The sequence below is a fragment of the Moschus berezovskii genome, chromosome 20 (genome assembly GCF_049115385.1).
Source record: "Moschus berezovskii isolate FMDL1 chromosome 20, NW_MosBer_1.0, whole genome shotgun sequence".
Lineage (NCBI taxonomy): Eukaryota > Metazoa > Chordata > Mammalia > Artiodactyla > Moschidae > Moschus > Moschus berezovskii.
This window is the reverse complement of record NC_142479.1, coordinates 37,673,002-37,700,918: the sequence shown is the minus strand read 5'-3', so window position 1 is coordinate 37,700,918 and position 27,917 is coordinate 37,673,002. Positions and strand designations below refer to the sequence as shown.

Sequence of the window (27,917 nt, the reverse complement as noted above, 5' to 3'; positions counted from 1 at the left end):
TCACCGACTCAGTGGACATGAGTTTGAGCAAACACTGGGAGATGGTGAAGGAAGGACAGGGAAGCCTGGAGTGCTGTAGTCCATGGGGTCGCAAAGAGTCAGACACAACTTAGTGACTGAACAACAAGACCCCCACAGAAGCAGGTTTCTGATATCAGGATCCACCTATCAGTGTATCTTCTCATCCATTTAAAAAAATGTATTCAGACACAGAGAGGGCTGAGCATCTATTCTGCTGGGACTCGTGTTGTGAGCTGGGGTTACCAAAATGCATACATAGTGTATGACCTCTAGCCTGGAATCAGTCGCAGTCCTGCAAGGATGGTTGACAAGTACGAGGACAATTAAAATCGTCCCAGGATGGCAAATGCTGGGATGAGGGTCAGCATGGGGAGACAGAGAAATCTATACCAGTGGGTGGGTGGTGGTCAGGGAGAGCTTCTTGGAGGGAGTGACACCTGGGCTGAGTCTTGGAGATACAGAGGGATTCACCAGGCAAAGAGGGAGGAAAAGACATCAAGTGAAGTACTTGCAAAGGCACCAGGGCAGACACGCTGTGGTTGTTTTGCTGGACCATGGTGTGTGTGTGTGTGTGTTTACACACACATGTGCACGCCATGAGGAAGCAGAAGGGAAGGGCCCAGCAAGAGATGGGCTGGTAGGGCTGGATCAGGAAGGGGGCCTTGTATGTCATGCTAAGGAACTTGGAGTTTATCCCAAAGCCACAGGGAGCTATTGAAAGGGGTTTTAAGCAGGGGAGTGCTGTGATCAGATTTGCGTGTTAGGAGGATCACCTTGGCAGCCTTGCAGAGGATGGATTGGAGGGGCCAAAGCTGGAGGCAGGGGGATCAATCCGGATTTCTTGGGATTTTCTCTGTGGTTTTACAAATCTGACGAGGCTGGCCGGGGTGGGCCTGGCACACACCAGCTTAGAGAGAAAATAAAAGCTCTGGAGACCTATCTGAAATGGCTCCCAGACTCAGCATTTAATTCCACCTTCATTTGCTGACTCCCTACCCTGCCACCCCTGCCCCAGCCTAAAGGATCCACTCAGTTCAGTTCAGTTCAGTTCAGTCACTCAGTCGTGTTGACCCCCCTAATTCTCAGATCCTGCCCTCCCCAGAAGCATCAAAGCCTGGTGGCTCTCGGCATTGAATCAGAAGGGGTCATGCTGGTCTGACAGCACCCCCTCCCGGACCCTGGAATGCCAGGCCACAAGAGCCCAAACGTTGTCTTTCCTCTCACACCCCGCCACCGTCCCCAGGGCACAGAGCAGCCATTGAGGGGCCGCGGGGTCTTGGCGGAGGTCCTAGGCCTTGTTAGTTACAGGCAGCGGCTTAGTCACGCTCCTCGGAGCCTTTCAGCCCGGGACAAGCCTGTCCTTGTGTTGCGGGCTGTCCTTATTCAGCAGCCCGGCTCGCAGCAGCTGCGGGCCCCTGTGCCAACCCCGGCAGTGAGCTTCAGAGGCACCGTCAAAGGAAACCAAAGCCCAGTGTGAGAGCTGAGGCCTGGGGAGCAGAGGGGCACCCCAGGAGCCCAGCCTCTGCTGACAGGTGCACCGCCCCGGGGGCTCTCCTGCTCTGGTGTCCTCCCTTCAGGAAGCAAGGAAGACTCTGCAAGCCTACTCCCTCCTCTGTGCCCTCTCCTGGGTTAAAACCAACCCACCTCTGCAGAAGCATTTCCAGAAGACAGTTTGCAACCCCAATACACACATGCATCGAGCACCTGCTGTATACTCATGCCCTGGCCTGAGTGCACATACAGGTAGTGGGGTTCATTACAGGCTGGACCGCATGGGGGTTCACAGTCTAGGCTCTGAATTCAGGCTGTTCCAACCCTTGGCGCCTCTTCTCCCCAGTTGTGTGACTTTGGGAAATTTACTTTGCCTCCCTTTGCCACAGTTTCCTCGTCTGTAAAATGGGGGTAATGCTGTGTATATCTCTCTCTCTGGGTTGGGGTAAGGATTAAATGAGATGATACATAAAGCGTCTAGCTCAGAGCCTGGCACATAGTTTAAGGATTCATACAAGGTCACTGCTGCAGTTTTTCCTCCTTCCTGTTAGCATTAGTGGATTGTCCTACTGCTCCAGGGTAGAGCGTTAGTTCCATTTTACAGATGAGGAGACTGAGGCCCCACGAGGTGAAATAGCCCAGCCGCTGTCACATAGTCATCCAGTAGCAGAGCTGGGGTTGGAACCAGGTTCTCTGTCCCTCACTTCTGCAGCATAGCCAGCCCCTTTGGCAGACGGAGCACAGAGGTGTGGGGCTCCTGACCCTGGGGCAGTGGGAGAGGTGGACCCTCCTATTGCCTCTAAGTGCCCTTTCTCTTTTCTAGGTTTTGGAGCCGGGACATGAAGGTCACTAGAACCCAGGGATGGCGAAGTTCCTGACACTTGGGCAGAAGCTACAGCTGCAGGGCCCGGGGCTGGAGTTCAGTGATGGTGTTGTCTGAGCAGCTGCTGGAAACGGGGCAGGAGGAACAGGAACCCCAGCAGAGAACAGGTCGGTGCCGGCATGCAGGGATGACACCGCCGGAGGCTCCGGCCTCCTTCCCGCCTGGGTGCTAGGAGCCGTCCCCGGGCTCCAGCTGGGAGCCCTGCCGCCCAGGGGCATGGCCAAACCTTTCTTCCGACTCCAGAAGTTTCTCCGCCGGACGCAGTTCCTGCTCTTCTTCCTCACGGCCGCCTACCTGATGACCGGCAGCCTGCTGCTGCTGCAGCGGGCCCGCGTGGGCCTCCCGCCGGGCCCCCGGGCCCCTGGCCCACTGCAGGCCCTGCCCGTGGCCGCTGTGGCGCTGGGCGTGGGCCTACTGGACAGCCGAGCCCTGCACGACGCCCGGGTCAGCCCGGAGCTGCTGCTCGGCGTGGACGTGCTGCGGGGCCCCCTGGCCCGGCCCCGGCCCGGCCCCCGCTGGCTCCGCAGCCGCAACTCAGAGCTGCGCCAGCTGCGGCGTCGCTGGTTCCACCACTTCATGGGGGACCCTCCGGGGCCACCCGCGCTGAGCCCCGAGGCCCCCCAGCCAGCCACCAGCAGCCAAGGTAGGTGCTTAGCCTGGGTCCCCTTACACATATGGGAGCTCTTCCCGGGAGACCCATCTGGGGGCACCGGACTGGTGTCCCCTCTCCCTGGCCCTGGCTGCAGCCTGAGAAGTGGGAACTGAGGGACCGTGGCCTTCCCACACCCTGCTTCCCCCAGCCCCACCATAGACAGGAGGGGCCTGGGAGGAGAAGCCCTTGGGAGCTTTGCTCACTCCTTAGCTGGACTGCATGTGTCTGGGGGTTGAGATGTGTGAGCATCTTAGAGCTGAGACAGACCTGAGCTTAAATCCTGGCTCATTCCCCAAACTTATTGGGTGACCACGCCTCTTAATTTCTCCACATCCCTTGAAAATGGAGCTCGAGATACCTGCCCCAGGGTTGTGGTAAGGATTAAATGTGATAATGTAGAGCAGCAGTTCAGTAGGTGGGATCCCATGCTGGCAAACCCAGCACCACCCAGGAGCTTGTTGGAAATGCAGGTTCTCAGGTTCTCTCAGACTCCCCAAATCTCGAACTCTGGGGCGAGGGCTGCAGTCCGGAGCAGCGTGGTCTCCAGGGGGTTTGCATGTGCACTGAGGCTGAGGACCACTGGACTAGGGGGCCTATTGTATGCACTGGCAGTCAGGAATTATTATTTAATAACAATAGCTCACTTGTGTAGCAGTGATCACACACCTGTAAGTGTTGTATTTACAGGTGCTGTTATTATTGTTATGGAGCTTCCCAGGTAGTTGCTAGTAGTAAAGAAGCTACCTGCCAATGCAGGAGATATAAGAGACACAGGTTTAGTCTCTGGGTCGGGAAGATCCCCTGGAGGAGGGCATGGCAATCCACTCCAGTAGTCTTGCTTGAAGAATCCCATGGACAGAGGAGCCTGGCAGGCTGTGGGCCATAGGGTCACAAAGAGTCAGTCACGACTGAAGCGACTTAGCAGGCATGCACTATTATTATAACTCAGTTTTGCAGGTGAAGAGGCATGGAAATTGTTAAGTAAATTCTCCAAGATCATTCTCTTAGTTTTGGTTGCTTGGAAGCAAACCCTGAAACTAGGATTCACATGGACGTGGTTTGTTTTGGGTATGACCCCAGGAATACTGGTAGGGAGTGGGCAGTGAGACAGGGGAGGTGGTGGCCAGTACAGGTTATGTTATGGAGCAGATGGGGACTTGGAATGAGGGTAGAACCTGCATCATAGGGTGCAGCCTGGAGACAGCAAGGCCTGGGGGACACAGGTAGGGCACTGACCAGAACTGCTGGAGTCACGCCACTGGGACTCCATCATGGGGTCAGCCTGGCTCCAGCTTGGAGCTCTTAACACCAAGTTATCCAGACTGTGCCGCACCTAGAAACTGAGCCTGTGTGAAGTGAGCACCCAGGGAGGGTCAGAGCCATTGCTGGGCGGTGACTGATCTCAGTCAGTGTCTCAGTATCTCGGTCAGCACCTTATTTGATCCTGTACCACGAATCGCAGGAAAACTGCTCTCCTGAGTGTAAGAAGTATGGTTGGAGCTTAGAATCCTCAGTGGCAGGATATAGAAGAAGACAGTGGCCCAATACAATGAAGACTGAAGAACTAAGCCTTCTGTAGAAGAAACTTCCATAGAAGGAAGTTTCATCTGAAATCCTCTAGGTCATAGCCCTTGTGTGGGATTCCTCAGCAAGGCTTCTGTGTAAGAATGAGGGAGAATCAAGGAACCACTTCTGTAGCTCATTTCATGTAGTTATAATTTCTATAAACTCCTCCCAACACATCAAGAAGCTGAGTCTCTATCAAGGCGATGCCAGCGTAGCTCATTTATACTAAAGTATAAAGGACTGGCCAAAGTCACCATGGATTTCTTAACAAGAAGGCATGGAAAGAGCATAGATTTTGCAGACAGACCTGGATTTGTCTCTTGATATTGCCGCTTATTGACTCTATGACCTTGGCAAGTTAGCCATGATTCCTCTTTTTATTTTTCTCAGTCCACACTTGGCACATATGAGTCTCCATGTGTGCTATTCACTTTACACTTGAGGAGCTCCGTCTGTGGCGGTGGAATCAGATATGCATCTAAATGATCACCACCTAGCATGACTGAGGCTTAAGAGAGGCACGTGCAAAAGACTTGGGGCTCGTTACACAGAAGTGACAAATTCTTAGTAACCTGGCTTCAGGGTGACTGGCCAGAAGACAGGAGGATTCGGGTGACCTGCTTACAGCCCTGTGTGTAGAATATCTACATCCAGGAGAACCAGCAGGCACTCTTTAAGTCATCTTTTAAAGAGGCGATGGAAGAGGCTGTAGTAAAAGCTGAATAGGTGGTAGTGAGATCCAAACAGAAGAGACCGTCACCTACTATACACCAGGGTTTCTGCCCTGAGTCTCTGAATACCTTCTGCACTCTGATTGACCCTCCCTGGTGACCCCCAAACCTGGCAAGGGAAGGGTTAATACCTACTTCAGTAGGAACAGTCAGGCTCTGGTGTTGAATGGTGACAATTCAGACTAGTCCATGCCTCCCATCAGTTATTCAATATTTTGAATATCCCCCAGGATTGGAGGAAGAATTCGCCCTGGGAGAGGCGGTGGTATCATGCCGTTGAAGATCTTCAGAGAAAGTGGGGAGAGGCGGACACTGGCCCTTGAACCCTCTGGGAGCCCCCTTCTCTCTTGGGGCTTTGTGAGGCCCTGCATAGCCAGGCTGGCCTCCCTGGTGGAGGCCCGCCCTCCGGACAGCTGCTGGAGCTGCAGACAAAGAGGGCGTCTCTTCGCGGCCCCGGGCAGCCCGCCATCCTCCTGTAAGGGGATCCGGCAAGCCTTGGAAGCCGCAGGAGGCCCCATCAATCACTGAGCATTTCATTATACCTTGGACAACATCCATGATGAAATAAAATGTCAGTAAGTTTACTAGGGGAAAAATAGTAACTTCTCCATAGCCAGTTTGTTTTTTATTGATAGTAATTTCTAAAGACATTCCAATATCTCCGAAGCCATCGTTAATAGCCTCACGGCATGTCCATTTTGATGTGGAAATGAACAGATGCAGAGTCACAGACAATAATGCATCGCCTCCGTTTCAGCCGAAAGTAATAAATCCGCCTCAGAATGTGTCCCAGTGCATCCCTGGGAAGCCCTTTCTTTCTGCACATTCTCGCCTCTGTCAGGGAGTTAGAAAAGCCATTCATTATTTTTCCAGGAAAAAAGGCTCACCTCCTCCTCACAAATGGGGGGAGGTATCTGGGTCTTGCTACAAACAGAGACGGAGCCAGCCGGGCGTGGGTGTTCCTCCAGACTGGTCAGTTCCACCCACCAGCCAGCTGGGAGCTGGCTAGCCTCTTCTTGTTTTTGAAGAACCCAACCCTGACTGCTCGAAACCCTTTCTTTCTCTTTTATTAATGTGCTCTGCTAATATTTACGGAGCCATCGGCACACCCAGCCCCAGGTTACAGTGTAGGATGAGAATAATAATAGCTGTCGCTTATCCGAGCATCTGTTGCGTGCCAACCATTGTTCTGCCTAGATGGACATCTGTTATCTTATTTAATTTAATCTTCAAACAGCCTTATGATGTCAGCAGTGCTATCACCATTTTAATGATGAAGGGTTTGCATTTTGGGGAAGTAATCGAAAAGTGTTTATTATTAATAATGACACATTACAACAGTAACAATCACCCCTGAGCTCGTACTCCATGCCATGCCTGCATTAGATAACTTTCCATATTATCTCGTGGAATTCTCACAACCACCCCATGAATTCCGTGGGACCATATGTGCATTTTACAGATGGGGAGGTAGAGGCTGCACATGCCAGGTCACACAGCCAGATAGAGCAGACCCTGGATTTGAATCTAAGGCAGCCCATTCCCAAGAGATGTTTCTTCCCACCCCACCCCCACGCCCCACCCCACAAATGTGTATGTGCCAGTCTCAGCCTCCAGGGGCCTTGAGCCCAGTCACCTTTAGAACCTTCTGGTTAATTTCCCATCAGGGGTGATAAATGTTTAACAACCCCCGAGCTTGTGTTTTGGATGTTTACTTGAAAGCTGTAATAGAATTTCTTCTTTGTTGAGCAACACATGTCAGAAATTTCTCAAATATTAGTTTTCTTTTACTAAGTAGGCAGGCTAAGGAGAACGATTGATTCTCACTGATCCGGGTGAAAGCTTTCTGGTCCCGGTAGTCCTGAGATTTATATGAAGAGAGAGAAGCTTGCAGGGCCTGGGTGTCTGGAGCCCTGAGTAGAGGAGTGGAGCTGGTATCCATGGATGGACACTGGGTGTGGCCATGTGTGTGTTGGCAGGCATCCCGGTGAAGGTGGCCTCAAGAGGGTCATAGCCTGGAAGGGAGAAAGACCCTGTGCAGACATTGAAGGTCTTTGCTTTCGCTGCAGCCCAGTGTTCTCTAATCTGAGGTTTCTGGATCTTCAACCATTTCTGGTGTGACAGAGAATCCCGTCTCCTACCATCTTGGCCGTCTTCCCCTGCCTGGCCTTTTTTAACCAGGGGCCCTGGGAATTGCACATTGGTATAGCCCCTCCTTGCATTTGGGCTCCCTGCTTTCCCTCTTGCACCCTCACAGGATGTCAGTGTGGGTTTTAGGGGCTCTGACACACTATTGGCATCGTGTCTGACCTTGGCAGCAAGTCACCAGCTAAGGGGAAGTTGTGGTCCCTGCCCTCAGTGAGCCTCAGGTCATGGCACAGAGATGAAACACACAGGTGCACACAATTTTTAACAACAGTTAATGATCAGGATTTGCGTGACAGCAAGCTTTTCAGACACTCAATGTGACAGTGCAGGGAAAGGAGAGCCTGCAGAAGACTAGAGTGGTCAGGGCTGTAAGCCATACCATTAAGAATGAGTAGGAAGCAAAAATGGATGTGCAGAAAGGCGCAGGGACGCGACCAGATGTGGGCGGGAGAAATGAGCAAGGGGAGGGGGAGGGGTGCATTTATCCATTTGACCGTTGAGGACACTGAGGCACAGAACGTTGAAATGATTTAGCCAAGGTCAGAGACAGATTTAAGCATGCCATTCATACACAGGAAAGTCACTCCCTGATTCACGTCCCTAGGAATGTGGGCTGGTAGACTCACTCCTTCAAACCACTCAGCTAGTGGCCCTGAGCTTCTGTTTGGGGCCAGCTTCTTGGCAGGAGTAGTCAGCACCAGTCTCGCCTGATCTGGGAGCTCCAAGACTGGTGGACGAGATGGTCACTCCTCCCTGCAAAGTCATTTGGGAGCTGGCCGGCTGTGGGGAGGCCTTGGGCACAATGCTTCCTGGAGATGCCCAACTTGCAGAGGCTACAGTGTACTGCTCAGATGCCACTTGAGACATCCCGGAGCTGAGTGCCAATGTTTCCCCGGAGACAGGCAGCATCTTCATCAGGGGTGACCGATCCAGATCTGGGCGCAACTCTTGGGGGTGTGCGTCCACAGCTCGGACGGTGTGACAGCATGTTTGCAAACTCCTCATGCACAGTTCCTTCCGTGCACTGTGGTGCGCATGACGTTTATACACCTAAGGCGCTTGTTAGCATTCAGGGTATCCAGGCTTCACTGTGCGTTTCTGGGAGGCAGCTCCCTATCTTGGGGTGTGGTTGGGCAGGACTGTTTCCTACTGACCCGTGCACCATTGGGTCAACACGGTCACTGCTTTGTGGAGTCTTGCCCCTCAACGTTGTCCCCTTCCAGGGATGTGCTGGAGATGCCTGACCTGGTAAGGGCTCAGGGTCCCGGGGTCCTAAGGATTCCCACACAGAACAGTCCTCTTACATGTTAATAGATGCTGCTTATACACCTCCAGTGATGGGGGCTTTCCGCCCTCCTGAGATGGCTGGTATTTTCTTTTCTTTCTTTCTTTTTTTTTTTTTTTGATGTGAACCATTTTTACAGCCTTGTTTGAATTTGTTAACAATATTGCTTTGGTTTATTTATTTATTGGCCGTGTAACATGTGAGATCTTAGCTCCCGACCAGGGATCAAACCCACAACCCCTGCATTGGAAGGTGAAGTCTTAACCCCTGGACCACAAGAGATGTCCCAGCAGATTTTTTTTTTTCTCTTGGACTGGCTCTCCCTGTTTGCAAAATCTCTATATTAGCTAAGATCAGACTTTGCGTAACTCATTTCTTCCTTCTGGATCACAAGGAGGCAACAGAATCTGCCTATCAGTTTGTTCATGGAGGCAGATAGTCCTCTCCTAGCCTAGGAAGTGGAGAAGGCAATGGCAAGCCACTCCAGTACTCTTGCCTGTAAAATCCCATGGATGGAGGAGCCTGGTGGGCTGCAGTCCACGGGGTCGCTACTAATCAGACGCAACTGAGCAACTTCACTTTCACTTTTCACTTTCACACATTGGAGAAGGAAATGGCAACCCACTCCAGTGTTCTTGCCTGGAGAATCCCAGGGATGGGGGAGCCTGGTGGGCTGCCATTTATGGGGTCGCACAGAGTCAGACACGACTGAAGTGACTCAGCAGCAGCAGCAGCCTAGGAAGTGTAGGGATGAAAAGGAGAGGGGTCCAGGTGAAGCAATTAAATCAGCCAGACTTAATTAAACCAGGTGAGGGCTGGCAGAAGAAAGTTGTGTTCTGGCTGATGCTAGGCTCCTGGCAGAGTGTCTACGGGACTGTTGGCCATTAACTGAGAAAGAGGGCAGGAAGGGAACAAGTTGGAAGTGTCCAGAAGCACTGTGGGGAAGGTTGGACCACAGCCTTGTCCCCTGGGCTTCTCTGAGAAGTGTTATAGCCAGGAAGGGCAATGCCAAGGGTGGGTTCAGGAATTAGGACCCTCCCGCTCTCCAGGGTATCTGAGTCTCTGCTGTGGTTCTCCCTCACCCCCTGCAGGCACCTACGTGGGATGCTTCAGTGACGACGGCCAGGAGCGGACTCTGAAGGGGGCTGTGTTTTTTGACTTGAGAAAGATGACCGTCTCCCACTGCCAGGATGCATGTGCTGAGCGGTAAGTGGGGGCCCTAACGGTCAGCTCCACTGGAAATAAGGCTAAGAGGCAATCCCAGAGAGTGGCAGTGGTGTCCCTGAGGTAGTGCTTCTGCTGCCAGTTGGCTGTTGGGAGTGTGATTAGAGCTTGACCAATCAGATGCAGTTGTCCAAAACAAAGAAGGTTTACTGACGAGACGGCAGGGGATTGTGGAAAGAGCTCTGGGCTCAGTGTCAGGAGACCCGGGTTTCCTGTCCTGAGATTCCAGGTCTCACGCTTATCCTGGCCCCAGACCCAGTGGCCATTCCAGGATCCAGACCTCAGTACCCCGGGCCAGGCTTGGGACTCACCCCGGGCCCTGCTCTGCCTGCAGGTCCTACATCTACGCTGGCTTGGAGGCCGGGGCCGAGTGCTACTGTGGGAACAGACTCCCAGCGATGAGCGTCGGGCCAGAGGAGTGTAACCATGAATGCAAAGGGGAGAAGAGCTCCGTGTGCGGAGGTGTGGGCCGGCTCTCCGTGTACCGCGTGGAGGAGCTGCAGCCCGGCTCCAGGAAGCGTGAGTGCACCGGTCTCTCCCTCTTCTGTCTGCCCCTGCTGTCTGCCACCTCTGCGTCCTCAGCCCTTCATCTAAATTCTGTGGGACAGAAACTGTGCTCTGCCTTCCCTACCACCTTCCCTGGACAGGCTCGTGGCAGGGGGCAAGCCTGTTAGGGTGTTAGGGTCTGCCAAAGATCGCTTGAGTTCATGACCAAACCACATTTTTGCATTTACAACAACACTTGTTCAGTTTTACCCAGAACTTCATGGGCTTCCCTGATAGGAAGAGAAAATCCGATCAGGAGGCCCAGAGCCTTGGTCTAAGCGTTTCTCAGACATGCTGTCTGGCCTCCCATCTTTGGGTTCTAGTCTATTTTGTCAAGTGCAGAGGCAGACTTTGATTACCGGGGGCGGACCAGATAGTAGGAATGTTTCCTAGCTATGCAACACCTAGAAGTGCTGGTGAAAGTGAAAGTCGCTCTGTCTTGTCCAACTCTTTGCGACCCCATGTACTATACAGTCACTGGAATTCTTCAGACTAGAATACAAGAGTGGGTAGCCTTTCCCTTCTCCAGGGGATCTTTCCAATCCAGGGATCGAACCCAGGTCTCCCACATTGCAGGTGGGTTCTTTACCAACTGAGCTATCAGGGAAGCCCATGAAGTGCTGGGTAAAACTGAACAAGTGTTGTTGTAAATGCAAAGCTGAACTATGAAGAAAGGAAGGAAATCCCTGGCTCCAGTGGGAACTAGGAATCAAGGCGGCGAGATGAAGACAGTCGGTGATGCTGTGCAGCGCTGGTTCTCCGTGGGGGAAGCTGCTGGTCTCGGTGGCCACATGGCTTAGGTTTTAGTGTCCACGGAGGACAGAAAAGGAGGTTTTGAGTCCACTGGGGTAGGGACCTGGATTGAAGCTTCTTTGTGAAGTTGGATTTAATTTCACTGAAGTATGTACATCAGTGAAATTTTAGATTAAACGAACAAGCAAACACCTGCCAGAGACAGAAAAACTTATCTGTTTGACCTGAGCGTCAGGTTGGGATCAGAGGAAGCTGCAAAACAGGTCATCTGTGGCTCCATCTTGGAGGTGCCCTCTTGCCCTAAGTGGCCTGGGGCTCTCACCTGGGGAGCGGGGGAGAAGAGTGTGGAATGGGAGTGACAGCCTGTGCCACCCCTGAAGTCTAGAGGCAGCTGAGGTTCTGCCAGCAGCATCTTACATCACTGACTTCTCACAGCTCATGCCGCATCCTTACCTCTCAGCCTGTATAGGGCACCTGCTGTATGTCAGGGTCAGGACTAGGTGTGGGGTGCAAAAGGGTGACCCAGATGCCGCCTCCCCCCAGGCTTCAGGGAGGTACTCACAGTGGAGCATGGGTTCAATCCCTGATCAGGGAACTAGGATCCCACATGCTGCACAGCATGGCAGAAAAAAAAAGATTTGTGGAAGGAAGGGAGAAAGAAAAGAGGGAAGAAAGGAGGGAGGGAGGAAGGATGGACACTGTCTCCCGAGGGCTGGCAGGAGTAGCAAGTCATGAGTTCAGCAGCTTCAGCCAAGTGGTCCCTTGTCAGTGACCCTGGTGAGCAAGGTTCTGGGGTCTGGTTTCTCTTAGGAGCCTGGCTTGACCACAGCCTGTCTGGGCAGTTTACCCTCTCCAAATTGGAATCTGTTCCTTCTGAGTGTAATTCCACCTATTTCAGGATCTAAAGCTGCCACCTCCCCCAGGTCAGGCCCCAGGAAGGGCAGGCACCGCTTCTCACCAGATCCCTGTTTCCTTTCCTGCAGGGAGGACCGTCACATACCGGGGCTGCTTCCGACTGCCGGAGAACATCACGCATGCCTTCCCCGACTCCCTGGTACAGGCCAATGTGACCGTGGAGACGTGCTCTGGATTCTGCTCCCAGAAAGTAAGAGGCATTATGACTTCACAGCTCTGTCCTTTAACCATCCAGCCAGAGTGGTGGTCTCAGGGAGGGGCAGGTGCCTGTGGGGGACTGCAACTCTCTGTCCTCCTTGGAGCCCGCGTGGGCGCTGAGAAGGGAGGGAGGCAGGCTTTGCAGCAGAGTCGCTGAGGACGCCAGCAGGGAGCCTGCTGATGCTGAGATCCGAGCCTGGGTGGGGGATTGTCAGTGAAGGTTGTAAAACTGAAAGGACCGTGCCTTTCCCGACGTGAGCTCTTGGCACAAGTGTCAGATGTTAAATTGACTTGGTTTCGAAGCCGGAAGATGTTGGCTCGGGACTTGGGGAGTGCTGATGGATTTTCTGTTATTGGCACTGACAGCGTTGGGCCAAGAATCCGACTTCAGGGGCTGCAGTCGCTCAGGTTCCTTTGGTCCCTCAGCCAGGGCTGAGGCATGGAGTGTGACTCTGTGCGCGGGCTGGACTGGGTACCAAAAGCTATGTGCCTTCACCGCATGTCAGCTCTGGGGTGAGAGACATCGATCAAGACATCGATGGGGTTTGAACATGGCACGATCGGGGTGGGGTGTGACACAGGGCTGGTGAGACCTGCAGGCTGCCCAAAGAGCTTTGAGATCTGAGGCTGGAGACCCGAGATCTCCAGATTGGGCCAGTTGCTTTGGCCCTGGAAATGGCCCTGTGTCGCAGTAGGCTAGGGCTTGGGGCTGCTCCAAATCCTGGGTCCACTAGCTTTGATGGGACTACAACCATGGCAGTGTAACTGAGTGGGGCTAGGAGACGGGCAGGTCCTGGCTGTGATGGAGATGACGATGGTTATCCACAGTCCTAACCGGTATTCATCATTTATTCCATGCCAGCTTCTATTCCAACTTCACATGGGTTAACCCATTTAATCCTCTTGAGAACCGAATGGGATAGGTGTTCTGAGTAACTGCATCTTGCAGGCGAGGAAACAGAAAGCTTAAGCATTCTGCCTGAAGTCATACAGCCAGGAAGGGGGAGAGCCAGGAATTGAACTCTGCCTAGTTCCGTAGCCTTCTGGTGCTTTGAAGGGTGCAGGATGTGGACTTCAGGGAAAGCGCGTGGAGTTGGACACACAGACACAAGCCCTCCATGGGCCCCACTCACCAGGAGTCGCCCTCCTTCTGCTCTGTGCTCTCAGCCCTCCTGAGATGCTTCCCTTGGAGATGAGGGAGACAAAGCCTTTTTCCTACATGCTTCCCTCTTGCACAAGCGCAGCCTTTGAAGTGGCTCTCTTCCATCTCCAGCATTTCCGAAGCCATTGCCAAGGGTGTCTGGGTGTCAGGGCTCATGAGACACAAGACTGGGATCCAAGAAGACCATTTTTTGTTGATTCACAGACACCTGGACTGGGGCCCCCTTCTCCCCTTCTCCCGCTGGTAGGACCAGAGCCAGCAGAGGTGGCAAGGACACCTGCTCACACAGCAGGGAAGCAAACCTCCCACTCTGGGCTTCCTTCACACCTGCAGTTCAGAGCGGCTCCCTGGAAAGACCCCCACTGTAATCAGAGGAACTCAGCTGGTCCAGACCTGCTGGCCTCCGGGTCAACAGATGGACAGGCATCTTCCTGTGTGCTGGGCGTTGGTTGCAGCCTTCCCCTTGCTGGTCAGCTCTGATCCTCCCAGTACTCTGTGAAGGGGGATAGTCTGACCCCTGCTTGCTGCAGAGCCAGCGCAGGTTTGCAGCAGTGAGAGTTCTCACACACAAGCGTGGAGGGACCAGCTTTACATCTCACTCTGATCCGTCTGTCTGTTAGTCATGCCCGACTCTTTGCAACCCCATGGACTGCAGCACCTCCCCATCCCCCCGCGCCCACAGGCTCCTCAGTCCATGGGATTTTCCAGGCAAGGATACGGGAGTGGTTTGCCATTTCCTTCTCTTATATATATATATAAATTTTAATTGATTAATTTATTTGTCTTTGGCTGCACTGGGTCTTCATTGCTGTGTGCAGGCTTTCCCTAGTTGCGATGAGCAGGGGCTACTCTTCACTGCGGTTCGAGGCCTTCTCATCTCGGGGGCTTCTCTTGTTGCAGAGCCCAGGCTCTAGGCGTGCAGGCTCAGTAGCTGTGGCGCAGGGGCTTAGTTGCTGCACGGCATGTGGGATCTGCCTGGACCCTTGTCTCCTGCATTGGCAGGCGAATTCTTAACCACTAGACCGCAGGGAAGTCCCCCCGTATCCCACTCTTGACCCCATGCCCCGTGCTTTTCATGCTGCTGCCTCTCAGTGTGACATTGGTGAGGAAGGGGACAGGCGCGTTGGCTGTTGAGGAGGGGACAGGAACAGAAGCGAGAGGAAGGGAGCCGGCAGCCTCGCAGCTGTGCGTCCTCGGTGCTTTAAATTGTTTCTCATAGGTAAGATGCTCCCGTGGAACACGGTGAAAGACGCCCAAGGGTGTCCGGGGAAAGTCTTCCTCTAACCCCTCTGTGTCATCCACCCTGTCCTTCCTTGGATACAGGTGATGGGCCTGACCTCTCCCTTCCACTCTCAGAGAAATTCTGTGACTATTCAGGCAGTTGTTCCTTTACAGAGTCAGGATGGCGTTATAAACCCCACAGATGGTGACGAGCCGTACGCTCTACCCTGCCCCGCTCTCCTTCCCTGTGTCTTACAGATTGCTCCAAATTGGCACAGGAAGCGCTTCCTCACTCTTCTATGCCATTACATGGATGTCCTATAATTTATTTAACAAACACCCCACGGTTAAGCATTTAGGTTGTTTCCAATCTTTTGCCTTTACAAACAAGGTTGCGATGACTATCCTTATAGGGGGGTAGTTCTGTGTTGGTGGTGGATCTGCCAGATACAGTTCCTAGGAGGGGCTAGGTCCTTGTTCTGTGAGTGAACTTTGCTGTACTGCCCTGGTCAAAAGCTGTGTTCTTTTTATGCACCCCTCCCCGCCCCAGCTCTGCGTGAGAGAGAAGCAAGGCACCCCTGAGACCCTGCTGTTGGGGCGGATGGTTTCAAAGCCACATCCCAGGTGGATGCCCCGGTGTACGGGGGCACCTTCCCTGGGGCAGCCCGTGAGGGGCCCAGACACAGAGCTCGAAGCTTGTAAACTCTTCAAGGCCTATTTCCAGCCTTTCTTCAGATGTACGGACACAAATCCAGGTCGCTGCAGTCTCGCATTGGAGCATGTGCTGAAAGAGACCTGCAGGCTCTTGGTACCTTATGCCATTTTGCACCTTAACACTTCATACTTCTCCCCTTGAGATGCATTTCGTGGATGGGTTACCTGCTCAGCTCTGGGCAGCGATGCTGTGAATTGATCAGATAGAACATGGGTGAGGGGGCACCCAGGGTTCTCATAAATGGCCTTTGCCCTCCAGGCGTCAGGATCTGTGCTAACGGCTTTGCTCCTATCCTTGCCTCCCCTGTATTGTCAGATGGGGGGTGGGGGCTGTTTTCTTGGGTCCCATTGTTTAGTTCTGCAGAATGTTGCAGCTGTGAGTAGTAGTCACTATTTCCAGCTTTCAAATTGAAAGCAGGTCTTGGCAGGACACACTTAGTGGGACAGGGGCCAAACGCATGCGCTGACACTTACCACGTGGGGGGTGCCAGTACCCTCTGAAGACAGGCTAAGATAGGAAGCAGGGACTCTGGCATACATCAGAGTAAGGTCAGTGCCTGATGGAGATGAAGGAGACTGGAGGAAGGCTTACGGCTACTTTTTGGAAGGGTTGTTAGTTGCTCAGTCTTGTCAACTCTTTGTGACTCTATGAACTGTAGCCCACCAGGCTCCTCTGTCCATGGGTTTTGACCAGCAAGAATACTGGATTGGGTTGCCATTTCCTTCTCCAGGGGATCTTCCCAACCCAGGGATTGAACCTGTATCTCCGGCATTGGCAAGTGGGTTCTTTACCACTGAGCCATCAGGGAAGCCCAGCCTAACAATTCAAGCCCAAGACAAGAAGCAGACTTTTCCCTTTTCTCCTGAGCTGCAATACTCTCACCTTTATCCACCTGGTTTGATTATAGCTCATCCACATGTTCTATGCTTAGTGGCTCAGTCGTGTCTGACTCTTTGCGACCCCATGAACTGTAGCCAGCCAGGCACCTCTGTCCATGAGGATTCTCCAGGCAAGAATACTGGAGTGGGTTGCCATGCCCTCCTCCAGGGGATCTTCCCAACCCAGGGATCAAACCCAGGTCTCCTGCATTGCAGGCAGATTCTTTACTGTCTGAGCCACTGGGGTAGCCTTAGAGCAAGCAGATACTGGGCAGTGTCAAAGGGCAAACAAGGGGTGTGAAGAATGTACATAAAACTAAACAACAACTGGGCAGGGGTGAGGGGGTTGGGAATGCAGCCAGCCTGCCCACCCAGTGTGCAGGGCTCCATGGTACCATGTGAAAGGTAGGGCAGGGACAGATTGCAATGGGCCTCAGAGGCCTGCCTCTAAGTCCAGATGTTTTTCAGTTGGTAAGAGGGAGATATGGACGATGTGGTGGGGGAGAGAGCGGTATAACTGGTGTGGGCTTCATAGCTGTGGGTAGGATGCTGGGATCCCTTTGGGAGGCAGTAATCCTCAGGGCCACCCCCAGAGATGCCTTGACAATACTATGACCTAAGTTTGTCTGTGACCTGGCTCTGGAATTAGGGATTCCAGGTAGGGCGAGGATGATGCTACAGATGTGCTTGCAGATAAAGCCACCATCTATCTGAGAAAGTGAGCCTTTGGTCCCCAGAATGTCTGTTCCTCCCTTCTCCCTTGTCCTGCCCTATGGTTATGAGTGTGACTTGGACTCAAGCCTTCTGGATGGTCCCCATCAGCTCTCAGTGGGAGCTGGACTAGGACCCCAATCTCACTCTACGGCAGGGTTGCTCATCCTTGCAACTGTTATCAGTTGGGTCAGATAATTTGTGTGGGGATCTGTCTGTACATTTTAGGATATTTGGCATCCCTCTACCCTGCTGCAGACCAATACCACCTCCACGCTTAGCTGTGACAACCCAGACTGTCCCCAGACATTGCCAGGGGTCCCATTTGGCACCCCCCTTGAGAACCACTGTCCAGCGGGCCACCTGGAACCTGTTGGCTCAGCCATGCCAAGACCCAGCTCACATTCACCATGCATCTGAATCCTTTTGATCGATTATCTTCTAGAACTATTTAGGGAGGATGAAGGAGAAAATTCCACCTCCAGCCCTGAGGTCTTGGTGGATTCAGGATCAGTCGGAATTTGAGGCCTGCAGAGGTCACAGTTCTATTTGCCAGAAGGGTTTTCTTTGTCCTCTCCTGGATGTGGAGGGTGAGAGAGAGAGGTGAATTGGGGGATTTCTGGCTCTACTTTCCTGCCTGGAGTGCCAAGCACTTCCTCTCCGGAAAGGCCAGCAGCAACCCAGGCTGCAGAGACGTCCCAGTGGTAGCTTCATCTCATCCTAATTTGGCTTCTAGACAAGCTCAGATATACTGCAGTGTGGGAATTGTTACGTGGTACCATGGCCATACAGTGGACTATAATACAGCCATTGAAAATGTTTTCAAAGTCTTTTATGATGGAAATGCTCACAGCAGAATGTTAAATGGGGCACAGCTAAATCAGGGAGTGGGGGCTATGGGCTTCATTAGGGCTGACTGGGCAGGGGTGCCAGGAGCAGCAGATGCCAGAGGGGGGTCACAAAAGCGGGAAAAGAGGGGTCGCCTTCCTTGTGCCACGCCCCAGTTTCGAGCACCATTTGAGGTTTATTTGTGGCTCCTGATAAAAATCTCTGCTGTTTTTTTTTTCTTTGCTAGTTAGTTACAATGAATTTGGGGAGCTCCCAGATTGACAAGGAAAGAACATTTTGGGCCACATCAGCATCTTAATGATCTGACTGTCTGCCAACAAGAGCAACTTGACCTATGTAAATGTGTTTTTAAACACAGTAAAACGATCTTGTCTAATTTTCTGCGATCGTGTTGGAGCTGGAAGGAAACCTGCTCATTCTCAGTCCTCTGGATGCTGTCACCTCCTTCATTTGGACAGAAGGTGAGAATGAGCTTAGCTGTTTGCAGTGCTGCCCATTCGGGTGAGGGGTTATTAATTTTGAAGCCCCGTATTGGTGCACAAGTAGACAGGCCCTTTATGGGAGCGTGTGTTCCACGGCAGGGCTGATGTGTGAAATCCAGCACCATTTGTAAATAGGTTACTAACGTGTGAAGCTTCAGCTATTAAGCCTTGTGATCTGAGGCTTGTTCTCTCAGCAACTGCTAGTAGTTCTACCGAGAAAGGCATCACAGGGAGAGGTGTTATCCTTTCCGCCTGCCCCCTTTTAGCCTCTTTTGGGGTGTGTGAGTTCTGCATACAGAATAGTAACCACCTGGATGTTTTCCCATAGATGTATCTTCTGAGGTTTTTTTCCTTTGTCCATTTAACAGAGTCGCTAACCCAGCCGCCTGTGCGATGGAAAGGCACAGATTAACTCAGCCTGCTTATTCTCTGCTTGGCGGTGGCCTGACCAAATCCCCTTGGATCCTGACAGATACAGTCCATCCTGAGTGGCCCCATTCCCTTCACTGGGCATGAAATATCACATCTCTGCCAAGGATTGGGTTTATAGAGGTCTGGGTTTTCTGAATTAGTACCTCTGTCTGCTGTCTGGGGCTCCAGTCTGTGGAGAGCCATCGCCCAATGGGACATTCCCTAGGGGACACTCTGATGTTTGCCCCAAGCTATCTTGAGGTGGCACCTTTGAGGCTGGAGACATGGAAGGGGACTAGTGAGTCAGTGCTTCCAGTGGAGAAAAGTGGATACAGAGAGATGGCCCAGCGCCCCCACCGCCACCCCATGTGTTAGCCTCCCCCAGACTCAGACCAAGCAATCTGCCGAGAATCTACTCTCTGAAAGACACCTTAATAGTATGGTTGTTCCTTGAAGAACATGGTTTGAACTACACTTGTCCACTGAGACATAGATTTTTTTTTCAACGAAAAAGTACCGTAGTTTACATCATCAGCCACTGGTTGAATCCGCGGATGTAGAACCACAGACTTGAGGAGCTGAGGATTTTGTTATCAGCAGTGGGTTCTGGAACCCATTTCCTGCAGATACCAAGAGATGACTGTATTTCATTCCACCCTCAAATCCCCTTATAGCTGGAGAAATCAAGACTCCATCCATCTGAATTTAAACTCATACCAGAACCCTTAATCATTAAGCTAAGCCCCCTTTTAAAGATGATAAAATCAAGGCTCACACTGCCCAATAGTTTGTTGACAGTCATGTAAATGGGATTCAAAGCCTGGGATTTCTGGGGCTTCCAAGTGGCACTAGTGGTAAAGAACCTGCCTGCCAATGCAGGAGACGTAAGAGACATGGGTTCTATCCTGGGGTCTAGAAGATCCCCTGGAGGAGGGCATGGCAAAGCCCAGGATTCCTTATGACAAGCCTTGAACTGGGTCCACTTCCCATAACTGCCTCTCCAAACCACACAGCTCCGCACCTGCACTCAGGTCAGAGGGAAACATGCTCTCAGTTCCAGGATCACTGGGTTTACATTCAATCTGACATTTTCCTGAAAACAAGAGTCAACCCCCTCACCCTCCCATCTCCCTCCATGGGCATCTCCTCTCCTTTTTGTGTCTTGAATGTTACCCAGTTCTGCCTCTGGAGGCGAGAGACTGGTCAAAGCCAACCTCCATGCTGGTTCATGGATTTCATCACAAATTTACTGCCTTCACGTGTTTGCCTCCCAGAGGCCAAGTGTGGTGTATAGCAAAGTCCCGGACTAGGAGTCTGGAAGACTGGCCTCTGCTCCCACTCATATACCCTGACGGTCTGAGGTTGTCTTGGGCTTCCGTTTACCTGCCTCCAAGCCTCAGTTTCCCCTTCTGAAACCTGAAGCTCTCATCTCTGAAGTTTGGGGTGATGCTATGTAATCCTAGAGATCCTGAGAAAGGTGCCTAGAGAGGAGCAAGGACGGAGGAGAGGAGATCCCAGAGCGGGTACTGCTCGGGGCCTCACTCCTCGCCTGGTGGAATGTCCACTCCTTGACCCCTTGGCCATGGCCAAGTCTTTGCATATTGGATCCCCACCCCACCCAGGGATTCCCAGGTGGTGCAGTGGTAAAGAATCCACCTGCCAACACAAGAGACACAAGAGACACGGGTTCGATCCCTGGGTGCAGAAGATCCTCTGGAGGAGGAAATGGCAGCCCACTCCAATATTCTTGCTGGGAGAATCCCATGGACAGAGGAGCCTAGTGGGCTACAATCTACAGAGTTGCAAAGAGTCAGACAGGACTGAGCATGCATGCATGCATGTACACACCCCACCATTTGGAGAGCCTAGCCCTGGCCATGTCATGACCGGGCTCCAGGCTGAATGCCCACCCACACTATAGCCCCAGCCTGCACCCAAGCTCCCATCCTGGGCACCCAGCCTCAAGCTGTAGAGGAAGTACCAGGATGAGAACGTATATCCCCCCTGCCCCTGGACACAGGCTGAGCCAGCTCCCTTTTGAACCCCTCATCTGTTTGAAACAGCGCCACGTCTGTGCTCCCATCTTTCTGCCTTGCTTTCTTGGTTCATTTTCTCCTCTTCTTTCTCTCTGTGCATGCGTTCTCTCTGTCTCTTTGTCTCTCACTGGAGCTTGGGGTGGAGGTACAGGAAGCAAGGAGGTCGGCAGAGAGATAAGATTCATCAATATTTAATTTTTATGGAAATCCTGTCTTAGAAATCCCCAAGGGGCTGAAAATTGTTCTGTGTTTTCAGAATCCAGTGATGTTGCTGAAGAGGTTATGTTGTAAATAAAACCACATTACTGTCTGCAGCTCTCCCGTTGCTCTGCAAACACCTGGAAACTTGACAGTTTAATCCACTCAAGGAAGCAGAAAGGTTTGGGTCACTGGTAGGGGCAGCCCAGGAATACAGGCTCCTGAGGCCTCAACATCAGCCATTACCACCAGGGAGGGAGACAGAGCCAGCCCAACAAGCAGATTTTTGGGGTTTTTTTACCATGTGGCTGATATTCTTGTCTGAACAGGATTCTCAGGATGGCAGAGCCCCCTGGGGTTCCTGTTGTCAGAGAGGGTTTGCTTAGATGGAGCAGACTTTCTTCTCTTTACTCATGCCCAGGGCACAAGTGACCAACAGAAGGCTCATGTCCAAGTGCATTGTCAACAACTTGGGGGGGGGAGTTGAGATCTGGAAAGGACATTCATTCATTCATTCCTTGGTTCCTCCAGTCAACATTCATTAAGCATCCACCATGTTGTCAATACTGTTCTAGGTACTGAGAATGCAGCAAAGCACACCAGGCACTCAAAAATCTCAGCTTACATTCTCGTGGGTAAAGGCAGACAGTGTGTGTGTGTGTGTTAGTCATTCAGTTGTGTCTGACTCTTTGTGATCCCATGAACTGTAGCCTGCCAGCCTCCTCTGTCCATGGAATTCTCCAGGCAAGAATAATGGAATGGGTAGCCATTCCCTTCTCCAGGGGATCTTCCTGACCCAGGAATTGAACCTGGGTCTCCCACATTGCAGGCAGAGTCTTCACCATCTGAGCCACGAGGGAAGCCCCAAAGACAGATAGTAAACCAGGTAAAATAAGTGAAATAGTATACTGAATGATGACAAGCGCTGAGGAGAAGAAAGCGGAAACCTTGCATCCTTATGTATTTTCCCGTGGGAAATGAAGATGTGTATCCACTGAAATTCTTGTCCAGGAATGTTTATAGCAGCAAGATTCATAATAGGTAAAACTGGAAGCAGCCCAGGGGCCCATCAAGTGAATGAATCCACAAACTGTTATGTCCACACACGGAATAATACTCAGCAATATAAAGGAGCAATCTACTGCCAGATAAAACAACATGCGTGGACTTAAAAAATATTTTTTTTTCTGAAAGGAACCAGACTCACAAACATATGCACTGAGGGATTCTATTTATAGGTCATTCTAGAAAAGACAAAACTCATCTGTGGTGATGGAAATCAGACTAGGAGGAGGAAGAGAGAGATGAGTGGGAAGGGGCCGAGGACACTGCTGCGAGGGAGGTGCTGTGGGTCCTGGTAACCATTCATCAAACGGACTGGGTGGTACATCAAGGTCAGAGCGTTCTTTTTTGTTTAACGTTGACGAACCTTTATTTTTAATATTTACCGTTGATTTTTTTTTTCAGTTGGAGTATAATTGCCTTTTGGTGCTGTGTTAATTTCTGCTGGACAACAACGTGAATCAGCTATATGTATACATATATCCCCTCCCTCTGGAACCTCCCTCCCACCCCACTCCCGTCTCACTGCTCTAGGCCGTCACAGAGCACACAGCTGAGCCCCCTGTGCTGTACAGCGGCTTCCCACCAGCTGTCTGTTTCACACATGATAGTGGATATACGTCAATGCTACTCTTTCAAATCCTGATGGACCTACTTACAGGGCAGGAACAGAGACACGGATGTAGGGAAAGGGCTTGTGGATATGGGGAGGGGTGGGCAAAGGAGAGGATGGGATGAACCGAGGGAAGGTCAGAGCACTCTGCTGAGGCACGTTACAGGCGTCAAGCAAAAGCAGACAACACAGTGAGGGGTTCTGGCGTGTCTCGGTGATGGCAGGAGGGATTTGCAGCTTGAAATGGGGTGGCCTTGGAAGGCCTCACGAAAGAGGTCTTATAGAAAGTGAGGGAGAAAACCATAAGGGTGTCTGGGAAAGGACAGTCCAGGCCGGGAGAACAGGAAGTGACCTGCTCAGTTGCCATAACTGAGTTCCACAGACTGCCAAGTGGCTTAAACAACAGAAATTTATTTTCTCTGAGTTCTGAAGGCTAGAAGTCCAAGATCAAGGTGTTGACAGAGTTGACTTCTTCTGAGGCCTGTCTCTCTGGCTTGCCGACGGCCTTCATTTCCCTGTGTCATCATTCCATCTGTGTGTGTCTGGGTCTTAATCCCTTCTTATAACAACACCAGTCAGACTGGATGGGGGTCCATCCTAATGGCCCCATTTTAACTTCATTGTCTCTTGAAGGGCCCTGTCTCCACATCCAGTCATGTTCTGAAGTACTGGGGGTGAGGGCATCAGTGTGGGAAGTTTAGAGGACACGATCCAGCCAGTGTCTGCAGAAGAGCAGGAACACAGCTGCAGAGAGCAGTGTGCACTCTGGTGCCGGGTGGTACCCAGGCTGATGGTTTCTGCTGCCCGCTGTGATGAAGGTGTCAGTCTGGGACGAGGTGGGATGAGGGCTTTGCGGGAGAGGATGGATGGCAGTGGGAGAGGCCGGGGGTCGCAGTTCTTGTGATGGCTTTTCACTAACTCACAGCAGCAGGAGAGCTGGCTTCCAGAAAGTCAGCGGCCTTCTGATTGAGGGTCAGGACACAGATTTGCTTTCTGTTGAGGAATGACACGGGGCCCTCGGGGCGGGTGGAGTCTAGTCACAGATACTGATGGGGCTTGTCAGGCTATTGTCCGCTCTCTGAAAGCCCAGCGGCCCCAGGTGCCGGGGCTGGATGTCACTGCAGCTTTGACAGCAATGGCAGCTGTGGCCAAGGGGGTCCTGGTTCCGGGGTTAGGGCCCTGCTGGGGACACTGAGTCCTCAAAGCGGTTCTTTTCTTTATGTGACTGATCGAGAGAAATGGGACAGATGAACCTATTTGCAGGGCAGGAATAGAGACACAGACAGACGTAGAGAACAGACTTGTGGACACAGCAGGGGAAGATGGGGGTGCGACGAATTGGGAGATGGGGATTGACATGTATACAGTACCATGGGTAAAACAGAGAGCTAGTGGGAGCCTGTTAGAAAGCACAGGAAGCTCAGCCTGGTGCTCTGTGATGACCTAGATGGGTGGGATGGAGTGTGGGAGCAGGGGAGGGCCAAGAGGGAGGGGGTATGTGTATTCATGTAGCAGAAACTAACACAACATTGTAAAGCAATCCTACTCAAAAAAAAAAAAAAAGACTCAGGACCACAAGTGCTACTTGGGAGAGGGGCTTCCAACCTTTGCTTGATCCTGAGCTTTTGGGGCCTTGGAGGGGGAGCCAAAGTGGGAATTTTGGTCTGAGTGTCCGGAGGGTCGTCTGTGGACCACCTCTACGATGAAAGGTCTTAAGAGCTAGGAGTAGGCGAGCACCTACTGTATGCTGGGTCCTTTTGATGCATCATTTTTCCTCCATCTCTCTACACTCTATGGTATTAATATTATTGCCCTCTGATGACCCATGAGACAACTGAGACTTGAATAGGCCCAGTTACTGGCCCGAAGTCACATAGATACTCAACTGCTGCCCTGGGATTCGAGTCCAGGTCTGTTGGATTGCAGACTTGGTGTTTTCTCTCCTACCCGGTGCTTCCTCGCTGGTGCTCCTGGACATGAACTCGTGGACACCCAGAGTGACTGCTTTCCCCCAGCCTCCCATCCAGGAAAAATCCTCAACTCACGCCTCGTCTGGAAAAAGCATGGGGGGATAGATGTCCGAGTCACATTGGTCCTTGTGGTGGATCAGAGGGAGAGAAATGAGATCCTCTGACTCTTCCAGGCAGGACAACTCAAGAAAAGTGTCCATTTTACAGATGGAGAAGCTAAGGTTTCAAAAAGGGAGGTGATATGCTTACGATCTCATAGAATGTTGAAGAGCTTTTCTAGTGCAAGAGGGAGCACTGAACTCTGGAAGCAGGCTGTGTGAGTGTGTGTGTGTGTGTGTGTGTGTATGCAGGGGTGTGTAAGGATAGTGAAAGCATCCTGTCTCCTGTCCCCATGTGGCAGAAACCCTAAGAAGGAGATGTGGGCCTGGCCCCCGGTGAAATTCTGGGCACATTCTCACAGAGGTAAAGCCTCCCCTGAGGCTCCACGGAGGAGGTGGGAGGTGGGGAGGGGCCTTCATGGGGGCTGCAAGGCACCTCAGGGAACAACTCCCCTGTGTCCAAGAGAACACTCTCCACTGGGAGCAACCTCCTCTCCCCCTTCCTCCTAAGGGACTGCCCCACCCCCAGGCTCTGCATCACCCTCCCTGGCTGGGACACCATCCATTGTCTTTTCTGAGTGTCGAGATCCTTGGCTCTGCCAAGCCACGCTCAGAAAACGCTATTGATTTTCCTTTATTTATTTATTTATGAAATTTTTGCTGTGGGCAAAAAATAAAAAGGTTTGTTCAGCGTTTCCCCGAGCAGTGAGAAGTTTTCTCCGCCCACTGCCTCCTTTGCACACACTCAATAGACTCCTCATCTCTCTGCCTGGGGGGACGGGCGGGGACTCGACTCTCTCCTTGTTTGCAAGAGGCCCCGGAGAAGCAGAGTGGAAATGGGGCTGAGTGTCCTGGTACGTGGTGCCCTGTACACAGTAGGTGTTCAAGTAATAGGTGTGGGAGAGATGGGTGGAGGAATTGTTGAGGGAGCCTTGTCTGATGCCCACAGGGTGGGAGGAAGGAGGCAGAGGATGGTCCATTCCTCTGTGAGAATACCTACTGTGTGCCAGGCCCAGTGTTGGGCAGTTTGGACCTTTCTCATCTAGTTTTTGGGCTTCCCAGGTGGCTCAGGGGGTAAAGAATCTGCCTGTGATGGAAGAGACGCAGGAGACTCAGGTTCAATCCCTGGGTTGGGAAAATCCCCTGGAAGGGGGAATGGCTACCCACTCTAGTATTCTTGCCTGGAGAAATCCCGTGGACAGAGGACCCTGGCAGGCTACAGTCCATAGCGTTGCAGAGGCGGACACGACTGAATCTACTGAGCACACACGCACATCTAGTTTTCACAACGGATGTGCAAGATGGGTTTTATTACCTTTGTTCAATGGTGACATTCAGAGAGGTTCAAAGTCACCCAGCCTGTGAACGTGAATTCAAATTCAGGCTTTCCAGAGACCAGCGCCCCAGCTCTTACCACTATGTGGTGGGTGCAGCCTCCTGCCCAGAGGGAACCAAGAAAATGTATGTAAAAGACTTCCAGGTGGGACTTCCCTGGTGGTCCAGTGGCTAAGACTCCATGCTCCCAATGCAGGAGGCCCAGGTTCGATCCCTGGTCCAGGAACTAGATCCCACATGCTGCAACTGAAGATCCCACATGTGGCCACTAAGACCCGGTGCAGCCAAGTAAATAAATATTAAAAAATAAATAAAGACTGAGAGGAGCGACTTGTCCTTCTCCTAACTCTGGCAGATTTCAGGAAGTCCCCATTGAGTGGACCAGCTCAGAGCAATCAAGGCCTGCCCTTGTCCACCCCTCCCGTCCTGAAGAGATGCTATGTGGGAAACTGTCATCCACCCTGCCCACCACCCCAAAGCAGGACTGCAGAAACAGGGGTCAGATTGTCTCTCTCCAGGGAGGGCTGGCAGGAATTCCGTGGTCTGTTGGTTAGAGATGCTGAGCACCTCGCTAAGCTGCCCTGGGATGGGCTTCTTTGTCCCATTCTCACCCCCACACATGTATGCGCTTCCTGACCTGGAGTGCCATTCCCTCCCTGGCACTCCTGACACCTCCAAGAGCTCAGATCCAGTCCCCCCACTGGAGTTACCCCTCCTAGAAGCACCATTTGCACTCTGGCGTTAACTATAGGCTTGTCACTGGCCAGCAGTGAGCTGCTGGAGGGCAGAGTCCCATCTTGTTGAGCTTTGTCTCCCTGGGTTTGGCCTCAGTGCCTGGCCCTGAAAGGACGGACAGACACCCATGTTGATCCCAAGCAGCTGGCAGGACATCCGCAGAAATCGCCCCAGTGGGAGAAGGCAATGGCAAGCCACTCCAGTACTCTTGCCTGGAAAATCCCATGGATGGAGGAGCCTGGTGGGCTGCAGTCTGTGGGGTCGTTGAGGGTCAGACACGACTGAGCGACTTCACTTTCACTTTTCACTTTCACACATTGGAGAAGGAAATGGCAACCCACTCCAGTGTTCTTGCCTGGAGAATCCCAGGGATGGGGGAGCCTGGTGGGCTTCCATCTGTGGGGTCACACAGAGTCAGACACGACTGAAGTGACTTAGCAGCAGCAGCCTGAGCAGTAGGGGCATGGCCCCTGCTTTCACCGTTCGCTGGAGACACATCTCTTTTTCTCCTCCCTGGCAGGAGTTCCCCTTGGCCATCCTCCGGGGCTGGGAGTGCTACTGTGCTTACTCCACTCCCCAGTTCAACCTGCGGGATGCTGTGGACAGCTCGCTGTGTGGCCAGGAGTCTGAGGCCCAGAGGCTGGCGGAGTACTGCGAGGTCTACCAGACCCCTGTGCAGGGTGAGTTCCACACCATAGGCGAACTGGCACGCAGGGCTCTCCTTCTGTACTTGGTCTGGGAGTCTGGACTGAGTATATGGTCCTGGGATAGGGAAGGCATCTTGGTGGGTGGTCCTATCTTGGGATAATGTGAACGGAGAGGCCTCTGCCATCCCTGGAGGCTGGACAGAGGATGCAGGGATTGGTGTGAAGGGCACCTGACTTTTATCTGAATCTGGGAATGAAGGTGGTTTGAGGAAGAGCACAGAGGCAGGGTCCAGAGGGATAACATGGCGAGGTGGTAGGGCTGGGTGACATGGGAGCCCAGTGGCTGCCGGGACATTCCTGAGCCAGCCCATGCGTGGAGAC

The 27,917-nt window shown here is 52.3% G+C and overlaps 1 protein-coding gene across 5 annotated transcripts in view; it reads left to right on the top strand.

Moving 5' to 3' along the window:
* WSCD1 (WSC domain sialate O sulfotransferase 1) overlaps positions 1 to 27,917 on the top strand; it is a 44,778-nt gene that overhangs the window by 8,392 nt on the left and 8,469 nt on the right. For 2 of the 5 annotated variants that reach the window (XM_088828815.1, XM_088828816.1), the window contains exons 2-6: positions 2,336 to 2,502; positions 9,869 to 9,983; positions 10,336 to 10,520; positions 12,284 to 12,405; positions 27,410 to 27,569. In XM_088828815.1, the coding sequence (XP_088684941.1) occupies positions 2,439 to 2,502; positions 9,869 to 9,983; positions 10,336 to 10,520; positions 12,284 to 12,405; positions 27,410 to 27,569 (646 nt within the window). In that variant the 5' untranslated portion in view covers positions 2,336 to 2,438. Of the gene's footprint in view, positions 1 to 2,335; positions 3,039 to 9,868; positions 9,984 to 10,335; positions 10,521 to 12,283; positions 12,406 to 14,475; positions 14,578 to 27,409; positions 27,570 to 27,917 lie in introns of those variants that run through there. The other 3 variants (XM_088828817.1, XM_088828814.1, XM_055404178.2) reach the window with 3 other exon arrangements.